This window comes from Rattus norvegicus, chromosome 6, assembly GCF_036323735.1.
Source record: "Rattus norvegicus strain BN/NHsdMcwi chromosome 6, GRCr8, whole genome shotgun sequence".
Classification (NCBI taxonomy): Eukaryota; Metazoa; Chordata; class Mammalia; order Rodentia; family Muridae; genus Rattus; species Rattus norvegicus.
The window spans coordinates 11,461,981-11,487,755 of NC_086024.1; the positions used below are offsets into that span (position 1 = coordinate 11,461,981).

Here is a 25,775-nt window from a genome sequence, read left to right on the forward strand (position 1 = left end):
TTGAAGTTCTTGTCATACAGATCTTTCCCTTACTTGGTTAGAGTCACACCAAAGTATTTTATATTACTTGTTACAACTGTGAAGGGTGTAATTTCCCTAATTTATTTCTCAGCCTGTTTATCCTTTCAGCAGAGGAAGGCTACTGATTTGTTTGAGTTAACTTTATATCCAGCCACTTTGCTGAAGTTGGTTATCAGCTTTAGTAGTTCTCTGGTGGAATTTTTGGTGTCTCTTAAGTATACTATCATATCATCTGCAAATAGTGATATTTTGACTTCTTTCTGTCCAATTTGTATCCCTTTGATCTCCTTTTGTTGTCTGATTGCTCTGGCTAGAACTTCAAGAACTATATTGAATAAGTAGGGATAGAGTGGGCAGCCTTGTCTAGTCCCTGATTTTAGTGGGATTGTTTCAAGTTTCTCTCCATTTAGTTTGATGTTGGCTACTGGTTTGTTGTATATTGCTTTTACTGTGTTTAGGTATGGGCCTTGGATTCCTGATCTTTCCTGGACTTTTACCATGAAGGGGTGTTGAATTTTGACAAATGCTTTCTCAGCATCAAATGAAATGATTATGTGGTATTTTTCTTTGAGTTTGTTTATATAGTAGGTTATGTTGATGAATTTCCATGTATTGAACCATTCTTGCATCCCTGGGATGAAGCCTACTTGATCCTGATGGATGATCCTTTTGATGTGCTCTTGGATTCAGTTTGCAAGAATTTTACTGAGTATTTTTTTGTGGATATTCATAAGGGAAATTGGTCTGAAGTTCTCTTTCTTTGTTGGGTCTTTGTGTGGTTTAGGTATAAGCATAATTGTGGCTTCAAAGAATTAATTGGGTAGTGTTCCTTCTGTTTCTATTTTGTGGAATAGTTTACAGAGTATTAGTATTAGGTCTTCTTTGAAAGTCCAATAGCTTTTGCACTAAACCCATCTGTTCCTGGGCTTCTTTTTGGTTGAGAGACCTTTAATAACTGCTTCTATTTCATTAGAAGTTATGGGACTGTTTAGATGGCTTATCTGATCCTGATTTATCTTTGGTACCTGGTATCTGTCTGGAAAATTGTCCATTTCATCCAGATTTTCCATTTTTGTTGAGTATAGACTTTTCTATAGTAGTATCTGATAAGTTTTTTAATTTCCTTAGATTCTGTTGTATCTCCCTTTTCATTTCGGATTTGGTAATTTGGATACTCTCTCTATGCCCTTTGGTTAATCTGACTCAGGGTTTATCTGTCTTATTGATTTTCTCAAAGAACCAGCTTCTGGTTTTGTTGGTTCTTTGTATAGGTCTTTTTGTTTTTACTTGGTTAATTTCGGCCCTGAGTTAAATTATTTTCTGCCAGTCTACTGCTCTTGGGTGTATTTGCTTCTTTTTGTTCTAGAGCTTTTAGGTGTGCTGTCAAGTTGCTAGTGTATGCTCTTTCCAGTTTCTTTTTGGAGGAACTCAGAGCTATGAATTTTCCTCTTAGCACAGCTTTCATTGTGTCCCATAAGTTTGGGTATTTTGAGCCTTCGTTTTCATTAAATTTTGAAAAGTATTTAATTTCTTCATCTCTTCCTTGACAAAGTTATCATTGAGTAGAGAGTTATTGAGCTTCCATGTGTATGTGGGCTTCCTGGGTGTGTTTTGTTTTTTTTGTTTTTTTGTTTTTTTTTTTGTTTTTTTTGTTTTTTTTTTTTTGTTTTGTTTTTTTGGCTGTTGTTGTTATTGAAGACCAGTCTTCAATATTAACCAGATCTGATAGACTGCAAGGGATTATTTCAATCTTCTTATATCTGTTGAGGCCTTTTTTGGGACCAATTATATGGGCAATTTTGGAGAAGGTGCCATGAGTTGCTGAGAAGAAGGAATATATATTATTTTAGGATGAAATGTTCTATAGATATCTGTTAACAGCGTTTGGTTCATGACTTCTGTTAGGTTCACTGTGTCTCTGTTTAGTTTCTATTTCCATGATCTGCCCATTGATGACAGTGGGGTGCTGAAGTTTCCATTGTGTGAGGTGCAATGTGTGCTTTGAGCTTTATTTAGTAAAGCTACTTTTATGAATGTGGGTGCCCTTGCATTCGGAGCATAGATATTCAGAATTGAGAGTTCATCTTGGTAAAATTTTTCTTTAATGAGTATTAAGTGTCCTTCCTTATCTTTTTGATAACTTTTGGTTGAAAGTCTATTTTATTTGATATAACAATGTCCACCCCAGCTTGTTTCTTGGGACCATTTGCTTGGAAAATTTTTTCCAAGCCTTTTACTCTAAATAAGTGTCTGTCTTTGTCACTGAGGTGCATTTCCTGTATGCAGCAAAATGTTGGGTCCTGTTTACATATCCAGTCTGTTAGCCTATGTAATTTTATTGGGGAATTGAGTCCATTGATGTTAAGAGACATTAAAGAAAAATGATTGTTGTTTCCTGTTCTATTTGTTGTTAGAGGTGGAATTATATTTGTGTGGCTCTCTTCTTTGCGTTTGTTAAAAGAAGATTACTTTCTTGCTTTTTCTAGGTTGTAGTTACCCTCCTTGTGTTACAGTTTTCCCTTTATTATCCTTTCTAGAGCTGGATTTATGTGAAGATATTGTGTAAATTTGTTTTTGTCATGGAATACTTGGTTTCTCCATCTATGTTAATTGAGTTTTGCTGGATATAGTATCCTGGGCTGGCATTTGTGTTCTCTTAGGGTCTGTATGACATCTGGCCAGGATATGACTTTCATAGTCTCTGGTGAGAAGTCTGGTGTAATTCTGATAGGTCTGCCTTTATATGTTGCTTGACCTTTTCCCTTACTGCTTTTAATATTCTTTGTTTTGTGCATTTGGTGTTTTATTGTGTGACGGAAGGAGTTTCTTTTCTGGTCCAATCTATTTGAAGTTCTGTAGGCTTCTTGTATATTTTTTTTTATTAACTTGAGTATTTCTTATATACATTTCGAGTGTTATTCCCTTTCCCGGTTTCTGGACAAACATCCCCCTCCCCCCTCCCCTTCCTTATGGGTGTTCCCCTCCCAACCCTCCCCCCATTGCCGCCCTCCCCCCATAGACTAGTTCACTGGGGATTCAGTCTTAGCAGGACCCAGGGCTTCCCCTTCCACTGGTGCTCTTACTAGGATATTCATTGCTACCTATGGGGTCAGAGTCCAGGGTCAGTCCATGTATAGTCTTTAGGTAGTGGCTTAGTCCCTGGAAGCTCTGGTTGCTTGGCATTGTTGTACTTTTGGGGTCTCGAGCCCCTTCAAGCTCTTCCAGTTCTTTCTCTGATTCCTTCAATAGGGGACCTATTCTCAGTTCAGTGGTTTGCTGCTGGCATTCGCCTCTGTATTTGCTGTATTCTGGCTGTGTCTCTCAGGAGAGATCTACATCCGGCTGCTGTCCGTCTGCACTTCTTTGCTTCATCCATCTTGTCTAATTGGGTGGCTGTATATGTATGGGCCACATGTGGGGCAGGCTCTGAAAGGGTGTTCCTTCAGTCTCTGTTTTAATCTTTGCCTCTCCCTTCCCTGCCAAGGGTATTCTTTTTCCTCATTTAAAGAAGGAGTGAAGCATTCACATTTTGATCATCCGTCTTGAGTTTCATTTGTTCTAGGCATCTAGGGTAATTCAAGCATTTGGGCTAATAGCCACTTATCAATGAGTGCATACCATGTATGTCTTTCTGTGATTGGGTTAGCTCACTCAGGATGATATTTTCCAGTTCCCACCATTGGCCTACGAATTTCATAAACTCGTTGTTTTTGATAGCTGAGTAATATTCCATTGTGTAGATGTACCACATTTTCTGTATCCATTCCTCTGTTGAAGGGCATCTGGGTTCTTTCCAGCTTCTGGCTATTATAAATAAGGCTGCGATGAACATAGTGGAGCACGTGTCTCTTTTATATGTTGAGGCATCTTTTGGGTATATGCCCAAGAGAGGTATAGCTGGATCCTCAGGCAGTTCAATGTCCAATTTTCTGAGGAACCTCCAGACTGATTTCCAGAATGGTTTTACCAGTCTGCAATCCCACCAACAATGGAGGAGTGTTCCTCTTTCTCCACATCCTCGCCAGCATCTGCTGTCACCTGAGTTTTTGATCTTAGCCATTCTCACTGGTGTGAGGTGAAATCTCAGGGTTGTTTTGATTTGCATTTCCCTTATGACTAAAGATGTTGAACATTTCTTTAGGTGTTTCTCAGCCATTCGGCATTCCTCAGCTGTGAATTCTTTGTTTAGCTCTGAACCCCATTTTTAAATAGGGTTATTTGTTTCCCTGCGGTCTAACTTCTTGAGTTCTTTGTATATTTTGGATATAAGGCCTCTATCTGTTGTAGGATTGGTAAAGATCTTTTCCCAATCTGTTGGTTGCCGTTTTGTCCTAACCACAGTGTCCTTTGCCTTACAGAAGCTTTGCAGTTTTATGAGATCCCATTTGTCGATTCTTGATCTTAGAGCATAAGCCATTGGTGTTTTGTTCAGGAAATGTTTTCCAGTGCCCATGTGTTCCAAGAAGCTTCCCTAGTTTTTCTTCTATTAGTTTGAGTGTGTCTGGTTTGATGTGGAGGTCCTTGATCCACTTGGACTTAAGCTTTGTACAGGGTGATAAGCATGGATCGATCTGCATTCTTCTACATGTTGCCCTCCAGTTGAACCAGCACCATTTGCTGAAAATGCTATCTTTTTTCCATTGGATGGTTTTGGCTCCTTTGTCAAAAATCAAGTGACCATAGGTGTGTGGGTTCATTTCTGGGTCTTCAATTCTATTCCATTGGTCTATCTGTCTGTCTCTGTACCAATACCATGCAGTTTTTATCACTATTGCTCTGTAATACTGCTTGAGTTCAGGGATAGTGATTCCCCCTGAAGTCCTTTTATTGTTGAGGATAGCTTTAGCTATCCTGGGGTTTTGTTATTCCAGATGAATTTGCAAATTGTTCTGTCTAACTCTTTGAAGAATTGGATTGGTATTTTGATGGGGATTGCATTGAATCTGTAGATTGCTTTTGGTAAAATGGCCATTTTTACTATATTAATCCTGCCAATCCATGAGCATGGGAGATCTTTCCATCTTCTGAGGTCTTCTTCAATTTCTTTCCTCAGTGTCTTGAAGTTCTTATTGTACAGATCTTTTACTTGCTTGGTTAAAGTCACACCGAGGTGCTTTATATTATTTGGGTCTATTATGAAGGGTGTCGTTTCCCTAATTTCTTTCTCGGCTTGTTTCTCTTTTGTGTAGAGGAAGGCTACTGATTTATTTGAGTTAATTTTATACCCAGCCACTTTGCTGAAGTTGTTTATCAGCTTTAGTAGTTCTCTGGTGGAACTTTTGGGATCACTTAAATATACTATCATGTCATCTGCAAATAGTGATATTTTGACCTCTTCTTTTCCGATCTGTATCCCCTTGATCTCCTTTTGTTGTCTGATTGCTCTGGCTAGAACTTCAAGAACTATATTGAATAAGTAGGGAGAGAGTGGGCAGCCTTGTCTAGTCCCTGATTTTAGTGGGATTGCTTCAAGTATCTCTCCATTTAGTTTAATGTTAGCAACTGGTTTGCTGTATATGGCTTTTACTATGTTTAGGTATGGGCCTTGAATTCCTATTCTTTCCAGGACTTTTATCATGAAGGGGTGTTGAATTTGTCAAATGCTTTCTCAGCATCTAATGAAATGATCATGTGGTTCTGTTCTTTCAGTTTGTTTATATAATGGATAACGTTGATGGTTTTCCGTATATTAAACCATCCCTGCATGCCTGGGATGAAGCCTACTTGATCATGGTGGATGATTGTTTTGATGTGCTCTTGAATTCGGTTTGCCAGAATTTTATTGAGTAATTTTGCGTCGATATTCATAAGGGTTAAATTGGTCTGAAGTTCTCTTTCTTTGTTGTGTCTTTGTGTGGTTTAGGTATAAGAGTAATTGTGGCTTCGTAGAAGGAATTCGGTAGGGCTCCATCTGTTTCAATTTTGTGGAATAGTTTGGATAATATTGGTATGAGGTCTTCTATGAAGGTTTGATAGAATTCTGCACTAAACCCGTCTGGACCTGGGCTCTTTTTGGTTGGGAGACCTTTAATGACTGCTTCTATTTCCTTAGGAGTTATGGGGTTGTTTAACTGGTTTATCTGTTCCTGATTTAACTTCGATACCTGGTATCTGTCTAGGAAATTGTCCATTTCCTGAAGATTTTCAAATTTTGTTGAATATAGGTTTTTATAGTAAGATCTGATGATTTTTTGAATTTCCTCTGAATCTGTAGTTATGTCTCCCTTTTCATTTCTGATTTTGTTAATTTGGACGCACTCTCTGTGTCCTCTCGTTAGTCTGGCTAAGGGTTTATCTATCTTGTTGATTTTCTCAAAGAACCAACTTTTGGTTCTGTTGATTCTTTCTATGGTCCTTTTTGTTTCTACTTGGTTGATTTCAGCTCTGAGTTTGATTATTTCCTGCCTTCTACTCCTCCTGGGTGTATTTGCTTCTTTTTGTTCTAGAGCTTTTAGGTGTGCTGTCAAGCTGCTGACATATGCTCTTTCCTGTTTCTTTCTGCAGGCACTCAGCGCTATGAGTTTTCCTCTTAGCACAGCTTGCATTGTGTCCCATAAGTTTGAGTATGTTGTATCTTCATTTTCATTAAATTCTAAAAAGTTTTTAATTTCTTTCTTTATTTCTTCCTTGACCAGGTTATCATTGAGTAGAGCATTGTTCAATTTCCACGTATATGTGGGCATTCTTCCCTTATTGTTATTGAAGACCAGTTTTAGGCCGTGGTGGTCCGATAGCACGCATGGGATTATTTCTATCTTTCTGTACCTGTTGAGGCCCGTTTTTTGACCAATTATATGGTCAATTTTGGAGAAAGTACCATGAGGAGCTGAGAAGAAGGTATATCCTTTTGCTTTAGGATAGAATGTTCTATAAATATCCATTAAGTCCATTTGGCTCATGACTTCTCTTAGTCTGTCGACATCACTGTTTAATTTCTGTTTCCATGATCTGTCCATTGATGAGAGTGGGGTGTTGAAATCTCCTACTATTATTGTGTGAGGTGCAATGTGTGTTTTGAGCTTTAGTAAGGTTTCTTTTACGTATGTAGGTGCCCTTGTATTTGGGGTTTAGATATTTAGGATTGAGAGTTCATCTTGGTGGATTTTTCCTTTGATGAATATGAAGTGTCCTTCCTTATCTTTTTTGATGACTTTTAGTTGGAAATTGATTTTATTTGATATTAGAATGGCTACTCCAGCTTTCTTCTTCTGACCATTTGCTTGGAAAGTTGTTTTCCAGCCTTTCACTCTGAGGTAGTGTCTGTCTTTGTCTCTGAGGTGTGTTTCCTGTAGGCAGCAGAATGCAGGGTCCTCGTTGCGTATCCAGTTTGTTAATCTATGTCTTTTTATTGGGGAGTTGAGGCCATTGATATTGAGAGATATTAAGGAATAGTGATTATTGTTTCCCTTTATATTCATATTTGGATGTGAGGTTATGTTTGTGTGCTTTCATTCTCTTTGTTTTGTTGCCAAGACGATTAGTTTCTTGCTTCTTCTAGGGTATAGCTTGCCTCCTTATGTTGGGCTTTACCATTTATTATCCTTTGTAGTGCTGGATTTGTGGAAAGATATTGTGTAAATTTGGTTTTGTCCTGGAATGTCTTGGTTTCTCCATCAATGTTAATTGAGAGTTTTGCTGGATACAGTAACCTGGGCTGGCATTTGTGTTCTCTTAGGGTCTGTATGACATCAGTCCAGGATCTTCTGGCCTTCATAGTTTCTGGCGAGAAGTCTGGTGTGATTCTGATAGGTCTCCCTTTATATGTTACTTGACCTTTTTCCCTTACTGCTTTTAATATTCTTTCTTTATTTTGTGCGTTTGGTGTTTTGACAATTATGTGATGGGAGGTGTTTCTTTTCTGGTCCAATCTATTTGGAGTTCTGTAGGCTTCTTGTATGCCTATGGGTATCTCTTTTTTTAGATTAGGGAAGTTTTCTTCTATGATTTTGTTGAAGATATTTACTGGTCCTTTGAGCTGGGAGTCTTCACTCTCTTCTATACCTATTATCCTTAGGTTTGATCTTCTCATTTAGTCCTGGATTTCCTGTAAGTTTTGGACCAGTAGCTTTTTCCGCTTTACATTATCTTTGACAGTTGAATCAATGATTTCTATGGAATCTTCTGCTCCTGAGATTCTTTCTTCCATCTCTTGTATTCTGTTGGTGAAGCTCGTATCTACAGCTCCTTGTCTCTTCTTTTGGTTTTCTATATCCAGGGTTGTTTCCACGTGTTCTTTCTTGATTGCTTCTATTTCCATTTTTAATTCCTTCAACTGTTTGATTGTGTTTTCCTGGAATTCTTTCAGGGATTTTTGTGACTCTTCTCTATGGGCTTCTACTTGTTTATTTATGTTTCCTGGAATTCTTTCAGGGATTTTTGCAATTCCTCTCTGTAGGCTTCTACTTGTTTATTAATGTTTTCCTGTGTTTCTCTAAGGGAGTTCTTCATGTCTTTCTTGAAGTCCTCCAGCATCCTGATCAAATATGATTTTGAAACTAGATCTTTCTTTTCTGGTGTGTTTGGATATTCCATGTTCGCTTTGGTTGGAGAATTGGGCTCCGATGATGCCAGGTAGTCTTGGTTTCTGTTGCTTGGGTTCCTGCGCTTGCCTCTCGCCATCAGATTGTCTGTAGTGTTACTTTGTTCTGCTATTTCTGATAGTGGCTAGACTGTCCTATAAGCCTGTGTGTCAGGAGTGCTGCAGACCTGTTTTCCTGTTTTCTTTCAGCCAGTTATGGGGACAGAGTGTTCTGCTTTCGGGCATGTAGTTTTTCTTATCTACAGGTCTTCAGCTGTTCCTGTGGGCCTGTGTCTTGAGTTCACCAGGCAGCTTTCTTGCAGCAGAAAAGTTGGTCTTACCTGTGGTCCCGAGGCTCAAGTTCGCTCGTGGGGTGCTACCCACGGGCTCTCTGCAGCAGCAGCAACCAGGAAGACCTGTGCCGCCGTTTCCGGGAGCTTCAGTGCACCAGGGTTCCAGATGGTCTTTGGCTTTTTCCTCTGGCGTCCGAGATGTGTGTGCAGAGAGCAGTCTCTTCTGGTTTCCCAGGCTTGTCTGCCTCTCTGAAGGTTCAGCTCTCCCTCCCACGGGATTTGGGTGCAGAGAACTGTTTATCCGGTCTGTTTCCTTCTGGTTCTGGTGGTGTCTCAGGCGCAGGGGTCCTGCCGCTCCTGGGCCCTCCCCCACGGGAGCCCAGAGGCCTTATACAGTTTCCTCTTGGGCCAGGGATGTGGGCAGGGGTGAGCAGTGTTGGTGGTCTCTTCCGCTCTGCAGCCTCAGGAGTGCCCACCTGACCAGGCGGTTGGGTCTCTCTCTCACCGGGTCTGGGAGCAGAGAGCTGCTGCGGGCCGGGATCCGCGGGTGTGGGACTTCCCGCTTCTTGTATATTTATGGGCATCTCTTTCTTTAGGTTAGGGAAGTTTTCTTCTGTAATTCTGTTGAAGATATTTACTGGCCCTTTAAGTTGGGAGTCTTCTCTTTCTTCTATACCTATTATCCTTAGGTTTGGTCCTCTCATTGTGTCCTGGATTTCCTGTATGTTTTGGGTTAGGAGATTTTCGCATTTTGCATTTTCTTTGACTGTTATGTCAATATTTTCTTTGGTATCTTTTGCCTCTGAGATTCTCTCCTCTATCTCTTGTATTTTCTTGGTGATGCTTGCATCTATAGCTCCTAATCTCTTTCCTAAGTTTTCTATCTCCAAGGTTGTCTCCCTTTGTGATTTTTTTTTTACTGTTTCTATTTCCATTTTTAGATCCTGGATGCTTTTGCTCAATTCCTTCATCTGTTTGGTTGTGTTTTCCTGTAATTTTTTTAAAAAGATTTTTGTTTTTTCTCTTTAAGGGCTTCTACCTGTTTACCTGTGTTCTCCTGTATTTCTTGAAGAGAATTATTTATGTCCTTCTTAAAGTCCTCATCATCATCATGAGATATGATTTTAAATACAAATCTTGCTTTTCTGGTGTGATGGGGTATCCAGGACTTGCTATAGTGGGAGAACTGGGTTCTGATGATGCCAAGTAGCTTTGTTTCTGTTTCTTATTTCTCGTGCTTGCCTTTCACCATTGGTTATCTCTAGTGCTACCTGTCCCTGATGTTTCTGACTGGTGCCTGTTCCTCCTGGGATCCGGTTGTGTCAGAACTCCTCAGAGTCCAGCTATCTTTGGGATCCTATCATTCTGGGATCCTGGGATCCTGAGATCCTGGGAGTGTCAGAGCTCCTGGGAGTCTAGCTGCCTCTGGGATCCTGAAATCCTGGTGTGACTAAGCTCCTGAGATCCTGTTCTGTCAGAGTTTCTGGGAGTCAAGCCTTTTCAGGGTTTTGCAGGAGTAGGTAGGGAGCCAGAGCCCTGGGTTTGCTCTGGGCACAGTGAAAGCTGGAAGGAACCTGTGCCTCTGGCTGGGTGGGGGTTTGGGTTTCACTGGTTCCTGTGGAGGTCCCAGTTACGCTGGGTGTTGGGAAAGATGTTATGGCCTCAACTGTGATCTCGAGTCTGCCAGAGGGCCAGTGCTCCTGGTTGTGTCCAATGTCTTGAGAGTCAAGCTTCCTCTGTGATCCTGTGATCCTGTGATCCTGTGATCCTGGGCATTTTAGAGCACCTGGGAGTCAGGCTTCCTCTGGGTGTTGTGGGAGTGGGTGCAGAGCCAGCACCCAAGGTCTGCTCAGGGCACTAGTTCAGACAGGAAGGAACCCATGCCACTGGCTGGGCAGGAGTTCCTGTGTCCCTGGATCCTGTGAGACCCAGTTACTCCAGGTGTTGGGGCAGATGTTGTGGCCTCTCCTGTGATCCTAGTTAGGGTCTTATTGCTGTGGACAGACACCATGACCAATGCAAGTTTTATAAGGACAATGGTTAATTCAGGCTGGCTTACAGGTTCAGAGGTTCAGTCCATTATCATCAAGGCAGAAGCAAGGCAGTGTCCAGGCAGGCATGGTGCAGGAGGAGCTGAGAGTTGTACATCTTCATATGATGGAAGCCAGGAACAGACTCTATCTCTACCTACTTTAATCTTGGTTCCCTTTCTAACCGTACAAGGTTAGAATCAGATGATCTATAAGCACTAATATTAAGGAGGATTCATTTCCTTATTAATTTTTTATAACTACCATCTTCTGGAAAACAAACAATATGACAGTATATTCATGTAAATAAGACTAATAAGTGTGTTGCTTAAAGTTGTTTAATAGTAGAACAGATGAGGTTTCTCTGCCGTCATCTGTGGGGACACAGCTCTTCACAGATCTGAATCCTGCTACAGGATTTTCACATTGTTCTTCCTCTAGTACTGAAGGCCTCAGATATTTTCTCTTCATCAATTCAGAGAATAGGTACAACTTCCTAGTATAGAACATGAAAGGTTTTGAGAGTAGGGAAAGATACTTTTTAAAATACATTTTTATTAACTCTTTGGGAATTTCTTATATCATATTCACCCACACACACACAGCAAAACCTTCTTATATTTACCTCCTATCTTCCCACCCCTCCTAACCTCATGTCTTCTTCTATTTTTAAATAACTCACTGAGTACAATATGCCCTGCCCACAAACTCAAAAGTGTGGAGCTAACCACTGAGAGTATGATTGGCCTACCAGGAGCCACTCTCAAGAAAAGGGACTCTCCCTTCCAGAGAAGCCTCTAACTGTCAATAGATCATCAGGAGTCTGGACTTGTGAGCTTTTCCCACTTCGTACTGGCATGTTGGTTGGCTTGATCTTGTGCACATCTTAAGCAGAGACTGCAGCTGCTATAAGTTTATGAGTGTAGCAGCGAACATAGTCTTGTGGAGAGGGGTAGATAGATCAACGTTTTATGGCTAAGCCTACCACTAACTAACACTTATTCTCTGACTTTTGACCAATTGTAAACTTCTGCATTAATTGTCATTCACTGCACAAAGCAATTTCTTTAATCAAGACTGAGAGCTGCACTAAATGGGCATAGAGATTGAATTTAAATGATACTTGGACACTATGTCCATTTAGAAAAATAATGGTAGTAGTTCACACCACAATATAAATGTTCCACATATATATGGCACCACAATCATATGTTCTAGCCAGATTTATAGTACCTGGCATGCATTTCCTTATAGAGTGTGTCTAAATTCTATCAGAAGTTGGTTACCCCTCTAACATTTGAACCACTATTGCATCTGTGGGTATATCTTTCCAAACAGGTCATTATTATAATTCACAGGGTTCACAGATGAGTAAGACTATTAATGGCTTGTTTTTTCCCATCAGCCTACAAAGCACCTTCCTGAAAGCTGACCAGTATTAAGGAAGCTACCCTCATCATTCCTGGAAGGGAAAGATATTTTAATGAAAGAAATTCTATGGTTAAAAATATACTTGAAATGGCCTTTCCAGAAAATTATCCCATTTATCCAACTTACAAAATTTCATATTAACAGTTATCAGGGTTTATTTTTTATTATCAGTTTTGACAAAGTCAAAACTTACTGGTCCCATGTTCATCATCAAATATATGCTCAATATTGCCATGCACTATAAATGCCTTCCAGATGCAGGGCTTCCCTATAGTCTGGATTTACTCACTCCACAAAGACTTATTGAATAGAACCAAAACTTTGCTAAGTGCCATGACTTCAGAAATAAGATCTTGATCTTGGTAGAGTTCTTGTCTTGCAAACGTGAATACCTGAGCTTGATTTCCAGGACCCACATTAAAAAAAACCAGACAGATGTAGTCAATAATCTTGTAGTCCCAGTGATAGATAGTCAGAGACAGGCCAGCCAGCCTAGCCTCCTTGGTAACCTCCAGGTGAATAAGAGATCCCACCTCAAGTAACAAAGGTTGAAAGTTGCCTGAGGAATGGCATGCATCATTCTCCTCTGTCCTACATGAACACTCATGCGCATACACAAACACACACACACACACACACACACACACACACACGCACGCACGCACGCATGCACGCACGCACGCACGCACGCGCGCACATCCCACAATTAAGAATCAGCCAAACATGAGGATTCATATCTATAATCTAACACTTGGGAGACAGGATCAAGAGTTTAAGGTCAGCCTTGGCTGTGTAGCAAGTTTAAGGTCAGCCTGGGCTGTATGGGATCCTGTCTCAAAACTAAGATAACATTCAACAAAACAAACATATCTATTGGTAAAATTGTGTTGATCACTAAGTGTGACTCTAACAGAGAAAAGAGATAATAAAGAAAGAATAACTTTCTTGAGGAACATGTCTTTCAGGGTGAGGGAGAATTTACCAGAGAGATTGAGAGAGAGAGAGAGAGAGAGAGAGAGAGAGAGAGAGAGAGAGAGAGAGAGAGAGAGAGAGAGAGAAACATTCCGGAAGTAGGCAGAACTCAGACTAAGCAAAGCCTTGAGGCTCATCAAAAGAAATGTGAATTTTATCACATAGGCATGGAGAATGGTTGAGTTGGATAAGCAGAATTCAGAATTCTGTTCTGGAAAAACATTTCCAGGAGGTTGGAAGGGAAGAGAACTAAAATCGGATAGAGGCTGTCAAGGAAAAAAAAATCAATAGATGTGCCCCTAAGAGAGTATTGGATGCAGAGCCAGGAACAGACTCGCACCCTAAGGAGTATGGAGTTCATCCTTTTGTCTGCTGTCCCTGTTCCTCTCCCTCATCTGCTGTTGTTTCCTAGTTCCCATTTGGAACACTGAATTAGCCAGGGACTTCAGGGCAAACAAATCCCCACCAGTTGATGATTCTCAATGCTGCAAACCATCCAATCCCACTGTGTGCTACTGCAATCAGCTTGGTAGCAGTCTGGTTGGTAACTAAATAAGATAAATAGCTAAGAAAACGCCAAGAAAGGATTTTTTAAGTTTAGCATGTATATATTATGTCTCTAAACTTGTTCTTCTAAGAAAATCATTCTTTGTAAACAGCTTCATTAAGTCTTTGCGTCCGTGTGTTAAGTAGATATATTTTATAGTGTCTAGATAGCTTTTCATTTTCTTTTGAAGAAATTACATCAAATGAGATAATTTAACAAGTAGATGTAAGGCTAAGGCCATCATGGCTTTGTTTTCTTTTGTTTCTTAGGCTTTAAAAGCCCACTAAGGATTCTTGAATTTCTTTTAATACTTAGAGTCGTGGGAACCTCTTATGTCTCCCTCAAGCCAATGTTTGTCTTACAGTTATTCCGCCATCTTTGAGGAGAATGAACTCAGTGGCTGGGATTATGATTATGGCTTCTGTTCACCCAAGACACTCCAATGTGCTCCAGAACCAGATGCTTTCAACCCCTGTGAAGATATTATGGGCTATGCCTTCCTTAGGGTCCTGATTTGGCTGATTAATATACTAGCCATCTTTGGCAACCTGACAGTCCTCTTTGTTCTCCTGACCAGTCGTTATAAACTGACAGTGCCCCGCTTCCTCATGTGTAATCTCTCCTTTGCAGACTTTTGCATGGGGCTCTACCTGCTGCTCATTGCCTCCGTGGACTCCCAAACAAAAGGCCAGTACTATAACCACGCCATAGACTGGCAGACAGGGAGTGGCTGCGGTGCAGCTGGCTTCTTTACTGTGTTTGCCAGTGAACTCTCTGTCTACACCCTGACGGTTATCACCCTGGAAAGGTGGCACACCATCACCTATGCTGTACAGCTAGACCAAAAGCTAAGACTGAGGCATGCCATCCCAATTATGCTCGGAGGATGGCTCTTTTCTACGCTGATCGCCACGATGCCCCTTGTGGGTATCAGCAATTACATGAAGGTCAGCATCTGCCTCCCCATGGATGTGGAATCCACTCTGTCCCAAGTCTACATATTATCCATCTTAATCCTCAACGTGGTGGCCTTCGTCGTCATCTGTGCTTGCTACATTAGGATCTACTTTGCAGTTCAAAATCCAGAGCTGACAGCTCCTAACAAGGACACAAAAATTGCTAAGAAGATGGCCATCCTCATCTTCACAGACTTCACGTGCATGGCGCCCATCTCTTTCTTTGCCATCTCGGCTGCCTTCAAAGTGCCCCTTATCACTGTCACCAACTCGAAAATCTTACTGGTCCTTTTTTATCCTGTCAATTCTTGTGCCAATCCATTTCTGTATGCGATCTTCACGAAGGCGTTTCAGAGAGATTTCCTTCTGCTGCTGAGCCGATTCGGCTGCTGTAAACGCCGGGCGGAGCTTTACAGAAGGAAGGAATTTTCTGCATATACTTCCAACTGCAAAAATGGCTTCCCAGGAGCAAGTAAGCCGTCCCAGGCTACCCTGAAGTTGTCCACAGTGCACTGTCAACAGCCCATACCACCGAGAGCGTTAACTCACTAGCATTACAAAATTGTGCCTAAATATGTTTTTTAAAAAGTGTTTTAGAAAAATATTTATCCTTAGGCACTTCAGGAGAATTGTACCTGCTTCAGAGGACGGCCTATAACACTTGGTCACATAAGTTTCAGGAAGGTTTAGAAATTTTTATAGTAATTTAGGCAGAATAATTTTTTGTTGAATCTAATACTAAGGAAATCTAAGTTGTCATTTTTCACGTCTCTGACATTTTTCATTTCAATCTTGTGATTTACATTGTAATCTCCAAATATATTACTTCATAGCAGATTGAAAATTTAAACTGGTCTTTGTCCTCAGATAGTTTGATAAATATATTCAAGAGATGCACTGTGCAGTGTGACTGCTAGCCTTGCATGGTAAATAGAAGTTTCTTAGCCATATTCCAAGTGCTTCACATGTCACACTAGGAGGCACAGATGCAAACTGTTTACATCAGTGCAAGGAATTCTATTAGCCAGCTCTATTCTAGAGACTTCTATTTCCCATTGACACTCTGCTTAACTTTCCATCTGAAGGCACATGCTGCATATTTGTTTGGCTTACAGATCATGAGTACCTCATGGCCAGGAGCCCATCTCAGCCCATCTTGTTCCTCGTCTATCTCAGGATCTTGGAAATGCTACACAGCAAGCATGCCTAGCCAGTTAAACTCCCTAAATCTACACAGGAAAATATTTCTACCACCTTAGCATATTGTTTTCGATGATTACATGCTTTCTGTATTTTGCCCTCCTCCTAGTATCCCTTCCCAGAGTTCTTCACCCCACGCCCCCTCCTCTTTGCCTCTGAGAGGGTACCCCTCCCCCGGGAATATCCCCTTCCCTGGGGCATCAAGTCTCTGTAAGATTAGGCACATCTCCTCCCACTGAGACCAGACAGGGCAGTCCTCTGCTCTATGTGCTGGGGGCCTCGGACCAGCCCATGTGTGCTCTTTGGTTGATGGCTTCGTCTCTGGGAGCTCCCAGGTGTCAGGGTTAGTTGACACTGTTGGTCTTCCTGTGGGGTTGCCATCCCTTGAGTTCCTTCAGTCCTTCCCCTAACTCTCCCATGGGGTGCTATTCGCTCACATTATTCTGTCCTTTGCAGTTTATTGGGAAATACAGCCAGTGTTTGCCAGAAGCACTTGTTCCTACAGTTGACTCCTGAAGGACAAGCAGCCGATGGGTCTAATTGCAGAGCTCTCCTTGGCTCCTTTGCCTTTTTGATTGAAAGTTCATTACATATGCAGCATCTCAGTGAGTGTATTACATAATCTCACCAACTGAATCTCAGAAAACCCTACAGTTCAGATGTCATCAATCTTATATAAGAAAAAACCCATCACCGTTTTTGAAAGTACTGAAAACTAGTAAAAGATTCACTCTCAGACCTCACTCACAAAGCCTAGCCTCTTTAATGATTCTCATACTGAAAAAAAAATTCTTTTCTGAGTTACTTTGGATTGAAATACACCAAAAATAGACTACACTGATACTCAAACAAATAATTATTGGAGAGGTAGGTTTTGTTATTTAAAAGCTTATATACATTCAATGTTCCTTAAGTTTTTCCAATATTTTATTATGAACATTTTCAAATATACAGAAATGTTGAAGAAACTATGTAGTGAACACCTATATATCACCACTTACAGCAAGCAATATTTTATTATATTGACTTTCATATATTACTATGCAATTATCTGTTATTTATGTTGATCAATATGTCTTATATTTTGATATTTTAAAGTAATTTACAGGTATAGGTCTTACACAAGTGTATAGACTGTATGTGCCCATGTATATGAACTTTAGTACTCATATTCACCAAGTATAATATATAATATTTATTTACATTTTAGGTATAATTTACATGAAAAGGAATGAGCAAATCTTAAATGTGCCACTTGAGTTTTGAGAACAGCATGCACCTATGTGAGCCACACTGTGTCAGGATTTAGTACAGTTACAGTTAGAGAGCTTCTCATTGCTCATGATGGCTGGTATTCTTCACAGACTAGAGTTTCCTGTCCTAGATGGCATAAGTGCCCACTCCTAAGCTAGCACTGAGAGAACTGTAGAATCTGTCCTCAGACCTACTCATTCATTCTTCTGCTAGTTTCTTCATGAAGCAAATGGACTCAGTGACCCTTCTCAAAGCCATTCCTTTCCACTGCCATGATGGCGCCCTTCTCTAATGGATTACACTTCTTAAGAGATCTCTTCTGTGTGAAATAAAGAACATTGTAGGGCTCTGGCGCCTGGTGCTCTTCACAGAGATCTCTGGTCGGGCTAGGAGCTCAGGTTCGGGGGAGGGGGGAAGAACTCAGGGAGAGGGGACTGCTTCTGCTGCCCCCCCTACCGGTACTTTTCCTTTGTGCCGCTGCCACTTGGGTTGCTTGGCGAGGTCTGAGCCAGCAGGGGACTAACAAGCTGGCCAAGGGTATAGGGGAGCTTCTGGCAGCAATTTCGGGAGAGCAGATCTCTTCCTGAAGCGGTGGTGTTACAGCTCTTATGACAGAAGCTCTCAGACGATGGAATATTCCCTGCGCACCTTTAATTCTGAACATAATAGTTAAATAGGTTTTTGGATGGGTCAGTGTCCGACAGCAGGTATTCCTATTGGTTTGGCCTGAGAGCTTAGGAAGACCTCATCTACATATTCAGGGCGTGGACCTTTCTCTATGACTGATCTGTCTTGAGCCTATGTGACCTGTGGTCACATCCTCACCTGTGGAGGAGGGGCTTGGGGCACTGCTTTTATGAGACTGGTCTGTCTCAAAACCTCTCTACAGGGGTTTGTGGGGGGCTACAGCTAGTGACACCCTGATCTGAGAGGCTGGGAATGTGCCTGCCATCCCTTTTAGGGTCCCCCAGGGATTCAACCTGTCTCGACCAGGAATCAGGGTACCTTTCACTGCCTGTCACCCCACAGAATATGATAAATGTGTAACCTACCACAGACTCTCTTTACAGACCTCTTTAGCCTGCACATCTGTGTGCTGCATGTGTACTACATGCATGATGCCTGGAGCCCACAGATGCCCTGGAATTGGAAAGTTGTGAGCACTGTGTGCGAGTGCTAGAAATCAAACCGTGCTCCTTCGGGAGAGTAATTGGTGCTCTTAACCACGGAGCAATTTCCGCATCTCCTTTAGACTTCTTGAGCATTTTTCTATACCACTTTTTCCCTTTTCTAGAAAAGAAATAGGGATATTAGTTAGCAATACAAACCCATTCTTATTTCACCTATGTTAGGAAGATAGACAATTTTCTTTTAACACATCTGTTTTTCAACCTGCTTCATTTTTATAACTGAAATATAAAACTGCCTTTGTTAAGAAGTATTTCATGTTCAAAATATCTAGAATGTGTGTTACTATTCTGTATAATCTCTAATGGCTAAATCATAAATGCTAAATAAATCCAAATCTCTTTCTTGTATTTTCTCACCATGTTAGATAGTATTGTAAGTCAACTGCAAAATGCCTTAAAAAGATTAATCAACCTGGAATAAATCCTCTAAACTTATAAAAAATAACTTTAAACATTGGTTTTTGGTTCTTGGCTTACCACATTTGTTATAAAGGGCTTGCTTTTACTTTTCTTAATGTACTAAGTCCAAATATAAATTAAGAACCTTTCCCACAAAGTTTTTCAATTACTAGGCTCATATAAGAAATAATCTTTTCTGGCCTGGGGAGATGACTCAGTTGATAAAGTGCTTGCCATACCAGCATGAGGACCTGAGTTCAGAACTCCAGCACCCACATAAAAACAGGAAGTAGAAATGTGCATCTGTAATCCCAGCATTGATTAAGAGATGTGGACAGAGACAAATTTCTCTAGCTCATTGATCCACCAGCCTAGCAGAATCGATAAACTCCAGATTCAATGAGAGACCTTGCTTCAGAAACTAAGGTGAGAGAAATCAAGGAAGACACTCAATGCTAACATCTGACTTCCATTCAGGCACTTGTATATATGCTCAGCTGTTCTTCCCTCCCCCCACTCTCTCTGTCTCTCTCATATATACCATATGCATGAAAATTTTCGTCAAAATGGGTGGTCAATTACCTACGGTCAACCAGCCTTAAAATATTAGATGAAAAACCTCCAGAAATAAGCAATTGTCACAGTTTTGGTTGACTACTTTCCTGCATGGTACAATAAAATCATATCACCACAATCAGTCACACGAGGACTCAACCATGGTTTTATCCAGCGTATCTATACTGTACTATCTATCACTAAGCAGTTGCCTTGGTTATCAGTTTCTCTGTCACAATATCACATCCAAATGACCTTCGTTTTACTTAGTGCCAAGACAACGTGTAACTCTGCTGGTGCAAAAGTGGCTCTAACACAGCAGTGAACTCCTCCTCTGTGTAGTATTGAACACATGTAGAGAGAGGCACTGTCATGACTTCAAGCACACACCGTGGTCTTGAGATGCAGTATCCCTGAATAAGGATGACTTACTGCATTTCCAAGTAATATTTTTCCCTGTGAGTTATAGTATATAGGCTTCCTGTTTGTAGTTTGGATTTCTAGTTATAAATCACGGTGTTCCCAGTTGACCTAGAAAATATTTACATGGGAAACTGTGTGACATTAACCTGCTGGAGTATGAGTTAAAATAAAAGTCCTGCTGAATCCCCCCCCAATACCATAGCTGGCTGTTGCTCTTCTCTCCAAACTTCCCAGTTCCTTCACAGAACTTAAATGGCAAACTGAGATGTCAGTTAAGATTAGAAATCTGGTGCTCTATAAAGTCTGTGCTGTGCAAAGGACTGTTTGCTCGTCTTCAGCACCAATGCAGGCCCTCTGTACACTGACTAAAACAAGCAAAAGAAGACCAGGCAAGGTCAGTTACTTGGTCCCTAAGAGACTAATTCTGTGCAATTTCAACAAGATCTTGGCTCTCAGGGAAGTAAACAGTGCATTTGATAGCACTATCAGACATGAGCAGAAGAAAGGTTTGCAAAGTTCTCCAAGTAAACTGGCACCAAAGATGTAGAATACTCCCACAGACATCCAACACCGCAAACGCACAAGAGACACTTTCTCCATTATAAAAGGGCAGATGACAACATCTATTAAGGTATTGTCCATAGACTTAAAAACTCACATTATGGTACTTTGCTACAAAATGCAGTAAGAAATATGTACTTGACTATGTGGCATAAGGAGTTAAAGGGGAATACCTGAGCAGGGAGGATGGGAATTGGAGATGGGAGGACAGAGAAAGAGGAAAGACGAACAGAGGGGAGAAATAACAGGAGCAACCTTTTAAAAGTCATATAGACACTTACTGTTGTAGAAGCTTTACTAAAATATATGTATACACATATATAAAAAGAGTGTAAATGGAATGACCCTGTAATGGGATAACCATAGCCCCTACTAGATGTCACACACTAACAAAAAGTCAAGGGTCAGGAACAGTTTCTTGAGTCATTGGCCAGTAAGGACCCTTAAGCTCCCAAGAATTATGGACTATTGTTAAAAATTTTGGTTACCCTTCAGAACATAACAGTCAGACCCTAGTACTAAGGATAGCACACACTTGAGACATATAACATTTCCATCAAGCTGATACTGGTCTGGAAAGTTCAACTACTGGCTAGCCTACAGAGTGATGAAAACTGATATTGTCACTACTAGAAGAGAAAGGTAACCATCAATATTACCCTTTGAATCCTGAGAACTACACCCAACCTGCCACAACATGGCCAACGGCTGTGTAGTGGTACCAATGTCATGCAAGTAAGAACCTACTTTCTGGTTGAATTTAAGGCCTAATCCACAGGTTGAAACCCATACCTGGTACCATTAATAGGGCCAAGAACCTATAGGGAGACAGGCAATTGTAAAAGTTTGGTCCAGTTCTACCTCCCAGCCCCATGGTACAGTAATAAGACTCAGAGTCAAAATATATTTACAAGAACCTTAGCCATATATGTAGGCTCTTCTCTGACTAGATCCTAACTTATTATAACCCATTTACTCTAGGCTACCTTCTGCCACATGGCTAATTACCTATGTTCAGGTACCATGCATCTGTCTCATCACATCTTCCCTACGTGAATCACCTGCCTGGCTCTCTCCCAGAATTCTTTCTGCTTCCCAGATGTTGCACTTCCTATTTCTTGCTTAAGCCATAGGACATCACAGGTGCCACATCCATACAGATACAAGATATTCTCTTTACAATTCTGCTTTTTTAGTCTAATAAAAACTCTTTCTTTCAAATATAAATTGAATACAGTAATAACAATTGTGAGAGAATTAAGAAAAGTATTAGGTGAGATTTACAGTTATAATACCCACTCCATTATACATGGCAATTAAAAGTATTCTATCATCTATCCCATCTTGGTGAGTGTAGAGTTCTGTACATAAATCATTTTCTATCCTAACGTGTATTACCAACATCAAAGCATTTTCTTAAACCTAGAAAAACTCCTTAAATCCTAAAAAACTTAAGCTTATAGTAAAACTATGGCTATCTAGGCTTCAATGCCATCAGAGACCTGAGAAGGGATAAGTATTGCCTGAATATGCAGGAAGTTCAGGAACATAGGTAGGCAACTCATTTAGAACCACAAGGTTTAGTTCCAGTTCTTTTAATAACTGTTATTATAAACTCTTTAGAATAATTAAATAATGCAAGTTAATAGTCATGCCAGCAAAACTCTCAATTACCATGAATGGAGAAACCAAGATATTCCATGACAAAACCAAATTTACACAAGACCTTTCAACAAATCCAGCCCTACAAAGGATAATAGAAGAAAAACTCCAACACAGGAGGGAAACTACACCCTAGAAAAAGCAAGAAAGTAATCTTGCAACAAACCCAAAAGAAGAGAACCACACAAACATAATTTCACCTCTAACAACAAAAATAACAGAAAACAACAATCACTATTCCTTAATATCTCTTAACATCAATAGACTCAATTCCCCAATAAAAAGACATAGACTAAAAGACTGGATATGGAAAAAGGACGCAGCATTTTGCTGCATACAGGAAACACACCTTAGTGACAAAGACAGACACTACCTAAAAGTAAAACGCTAGAAAAAAAATTTCCAAGCAAATGATTCCAAGAAACAAGTGGGAGAAGTCATTCTAATACTGAATAAAATTGACTTTCAATCAAAAGTTATCAAAAAGATAAGGAAGGGCACTTCATATTCATCAAAGGAAAATTCCACCAGAATGAAATCTCAATCCTGAATATCTATGCTCCAAATGCAAGGATACCTACATTCATAAAAGAAACCTTACTAATGCTCAAAGCACACATTGCATCTCACACAATAATAGTGGGAGACTTCAACACCCCCTCTCATAAATGACAGATCGTGGAAATAGAAACTCAACAGAGACATAGAGAAACTAACTGAGGTTATAAACCAAATGAATTTAGCAGATATTTATAGAACATTTCATCATAAAACAAAAGAATATACTTTCTCAGCACATTATGGTACCTTCTCCAAAACTGACCATATAGTTCGTCACGAAACAGGCCTCAACAGATACAAGGAGATTGAAATAATTCCATGCATCCTATCAGATCACCACGCACTAAGGCTGCTCTTCAATAACAACAATAAAGACAGAAAGCCCACATATACAAGGAAATTGGAAAACACTCTACTCAATGATAACTTGGTCAAGGAAGAAATAAAGAAATTAATGACATTTTAGAATTTAATGAAAATGAATGAACAACATACCCAAACTTATGGGACACAATGAGAGCAGTGCTAAAAGGAAAGCTCATAGCCCCGAGTGCCTCCATAAAAGGACCTGAAAAGAGCATACACTACCGACTTGACAGCAGACCTAAAAGCTCTAGAACAAAAAGAAGCAAAGACCCTCAAGAGGAGTAGATGGCAGGAAATAATCAAACTCAGGGCCTAAATCAACTAAGTAGAAAGAAAAAGAATTATACAAAGAATCAACAAAACCAGGAGCTGGTTCTTTGACAAAATCAACAAGATAGATAAACCCTGAGCCAGACTAACCAGCGTGCACAGGGAGTACCCAAATAAAAATCAAAAATTAAGAGGGAGAAACAATAGAATCTGAGGAAATTCAAAAAATAATCAGATCCTATTACAAAAGCCTACATGCAACAAAACTGAAAATCTGGATGAAATAGAAAATTTTCCAGACAGACACCAGGTACCAAGTTAAATCAGGATCAGATAAACTATCTAAAGAGTCCCATAACTCCTAAAAAAGATAGAAGCAATTATTAAAAGTCTCCTGATGAAAAAAAGCCCAGGACCAGATGAACCCATTCAGAATTTTATCAGTCCTTCATAGAAGACCTAATACCAATACTGTCCAAACTATTCCATGAATTAGAAACAAAAGGAGCGTTACCCAATTCCCTTTATGAAGCCACAATATGATTATACCTAAACCACACAAAGACTCTACAAAGAAAGAGAACTTCAGACCAATTTCCCTTATGAATATCCATACAAAAATACTCAGTAAAATTCTCACAAATTGAATCAAAGAACACATGAAAAGGATCATCTATCATGATCAAGTAGGCTTCATCCAAGGGATGCAGAGATGGTTCAATATATAGAAATCCATCAATGTAATCCACTATATAAATAAACTCAAAGAAAAAAACACACACAATTAGATGCTGAAGAAGCATTTGACAAAATTCAACATCCCTTCATGCTAAAAGTCTTGGACAGACCAGGAATTCAAGGCCCATAACTTAACATAGTAAAGGCAATATACAGCAAACCAGTAGCCAACATCAAACTAACTGGAGTCAAACTTGAAGCAATCCCACTAAAATCAGGCACCAGACAAGGCTGCCCACTCTCTCACTAATTATTCTATATGTACTTGAAGTCATAGCCAGAGCAATCAGATGACAAAAGGAGGTCAAAGGGATACAAATTAGAAAGGAAGAAGTCAAAATATCACTATTGGCAGATGATATGATAGTACATTTAAGTGACCCCAAAATTTCTACCAGAAAACTACTAAGCCTGAAAAACAACTTCAGCAAAGTGGCTGAATATATAAAATTAACTCAAACAGATCAGTAGCCTTTCTCTATTCAAAAGATAAACAGGCTGAGAAAGAAATTAGGGAAATGAAACCCTTTACAATAGTCACAAACAATATAACAAACTTTGGTGTGGCTCTAACCAAGCCAGTAAAAGAACTTCATGTCTCTGAAGAAAGAAATTGAAGATCTCAGATGATAGAAAGCCCTCCCGTGCTCATGGATTGGCAGGACTAATATTGTAAAAAATAGCCATCTTGCCAAGAGTAATCTACAGAGTCAATGCAATCCCCATCAAAATTCCAACTCAAATCTTCACAGAGTTGGAAAGAACAATTTGCAAATTCATTTGAAATAACAAAAGACCCAGGAGAGCAAAAACTATCCTCAACAATAAAAGAACTTCTAGGGGAATCACCATCCCTGAACTCAAAGTATACTACTGAACAATAATGATAAAAATTGCCTGGTATTGGCATAGAGACAGACAGGTAGATCAGTGGAATAGAATTGAAGACCCAGAAATGAGCCCAGACACCCATGGTCACTTGATCTTTGACAAAGGAACTAAAACCATCTAGTGGATAAAAGATAGCACTTTAAACAAATGGTGCTGGTTCAACTGGAGGTCAACACGTAGAAGAATGCAAATCAATCCATTCTTATCACCCTGTACAAGCCTCAAGTCCACTTGGATCAACGGCCTTCACATAAAACAGATAAACTGAAACAAATATAACAGAAAGTGGGGAAGAGCCTTGAACACATGGGCACGGGGAAAACTTTCCTGAACAGAACACCAATGGCTTATGCTCTAAGATCGAGAATTGATAAATGGGACCTCATAAAATTGCAAAGCTTCTGTAAGAAGAGACTGCACCCTGCACACATCTCTGACGCCAGAGGAAAACACCAAAAGCCATCTGGAACCCTGGTGCACAGAAGTTCCCGGAAAGGGCGGCACAGATCTTCCTGGTTGCTGCCGCCGCGGAGAGCTCGTAGGCAGTACCCCACGAGCAAACTTGGGCCTCAGGACCACAGGTAAGACCAACTTTTCTGCTGCAAGAGACCTGCCTGGTGAACTCAGGACACACGGAGGCAAAATTCCTCTAGGACCGGGCACTTCCGGTGTTTACCAGGAGTCCCAAACCCGCGGATCCCGGCCCGCAGCAGCTCACTGCTCCCAAACCCCATGGGAGAGAGACCTCACTGCCTGGTCAGGTGGGCACTCCTGAGGCTGCAGAGCAGAAGAGACCACCAACACTGCCCAACCCTGCCCACATCCCTGGCCCAAGAGGAAACTGTATACGGCCTCTGGGTTCCCGCAGAGGAGGGCCCAGGAGCGGCAGGACCCCTGTGCCTGAGACACCACCAGAACCAGAAGGAAACAGACCGGA

At 40.5% G+C, this 25,775-nt stretch overlaps 1 protein-coding gene across 4 annotated transcripts in view; it reads left to right on the forward strand.

Annotated features, from left to right (window-relative positions):
• The window catches only part of Lhcgr (luteinizing hormone/choriogonadotropin receptor), a 65,474-nt gene extending 46,620 nt beyond the window's left edge, over positions 1-18,854 (forward strand). For 2 of the 4 annotated variants that reach the window (XM_039111807.2, XM_039111808.2), the window contains one exon: positions 14,177-18,854. In XM_039111807.2, coding sequence (XP_038967735.1) covers positions 14,177-15,320 — 1,144 coding nt within the window. In that variant the 3' untranslated portion in view covers positions 15,321-18,854. The remainder of the gene's footprint in view (positions 1-14,176) is intronic. The other 2 variants (XM_063261562.1, NM_012978.2) reach the window with 2 other exon arrangements.
• Positions 18,855-25,775: the final 6,921 nt, after the last annotated feature.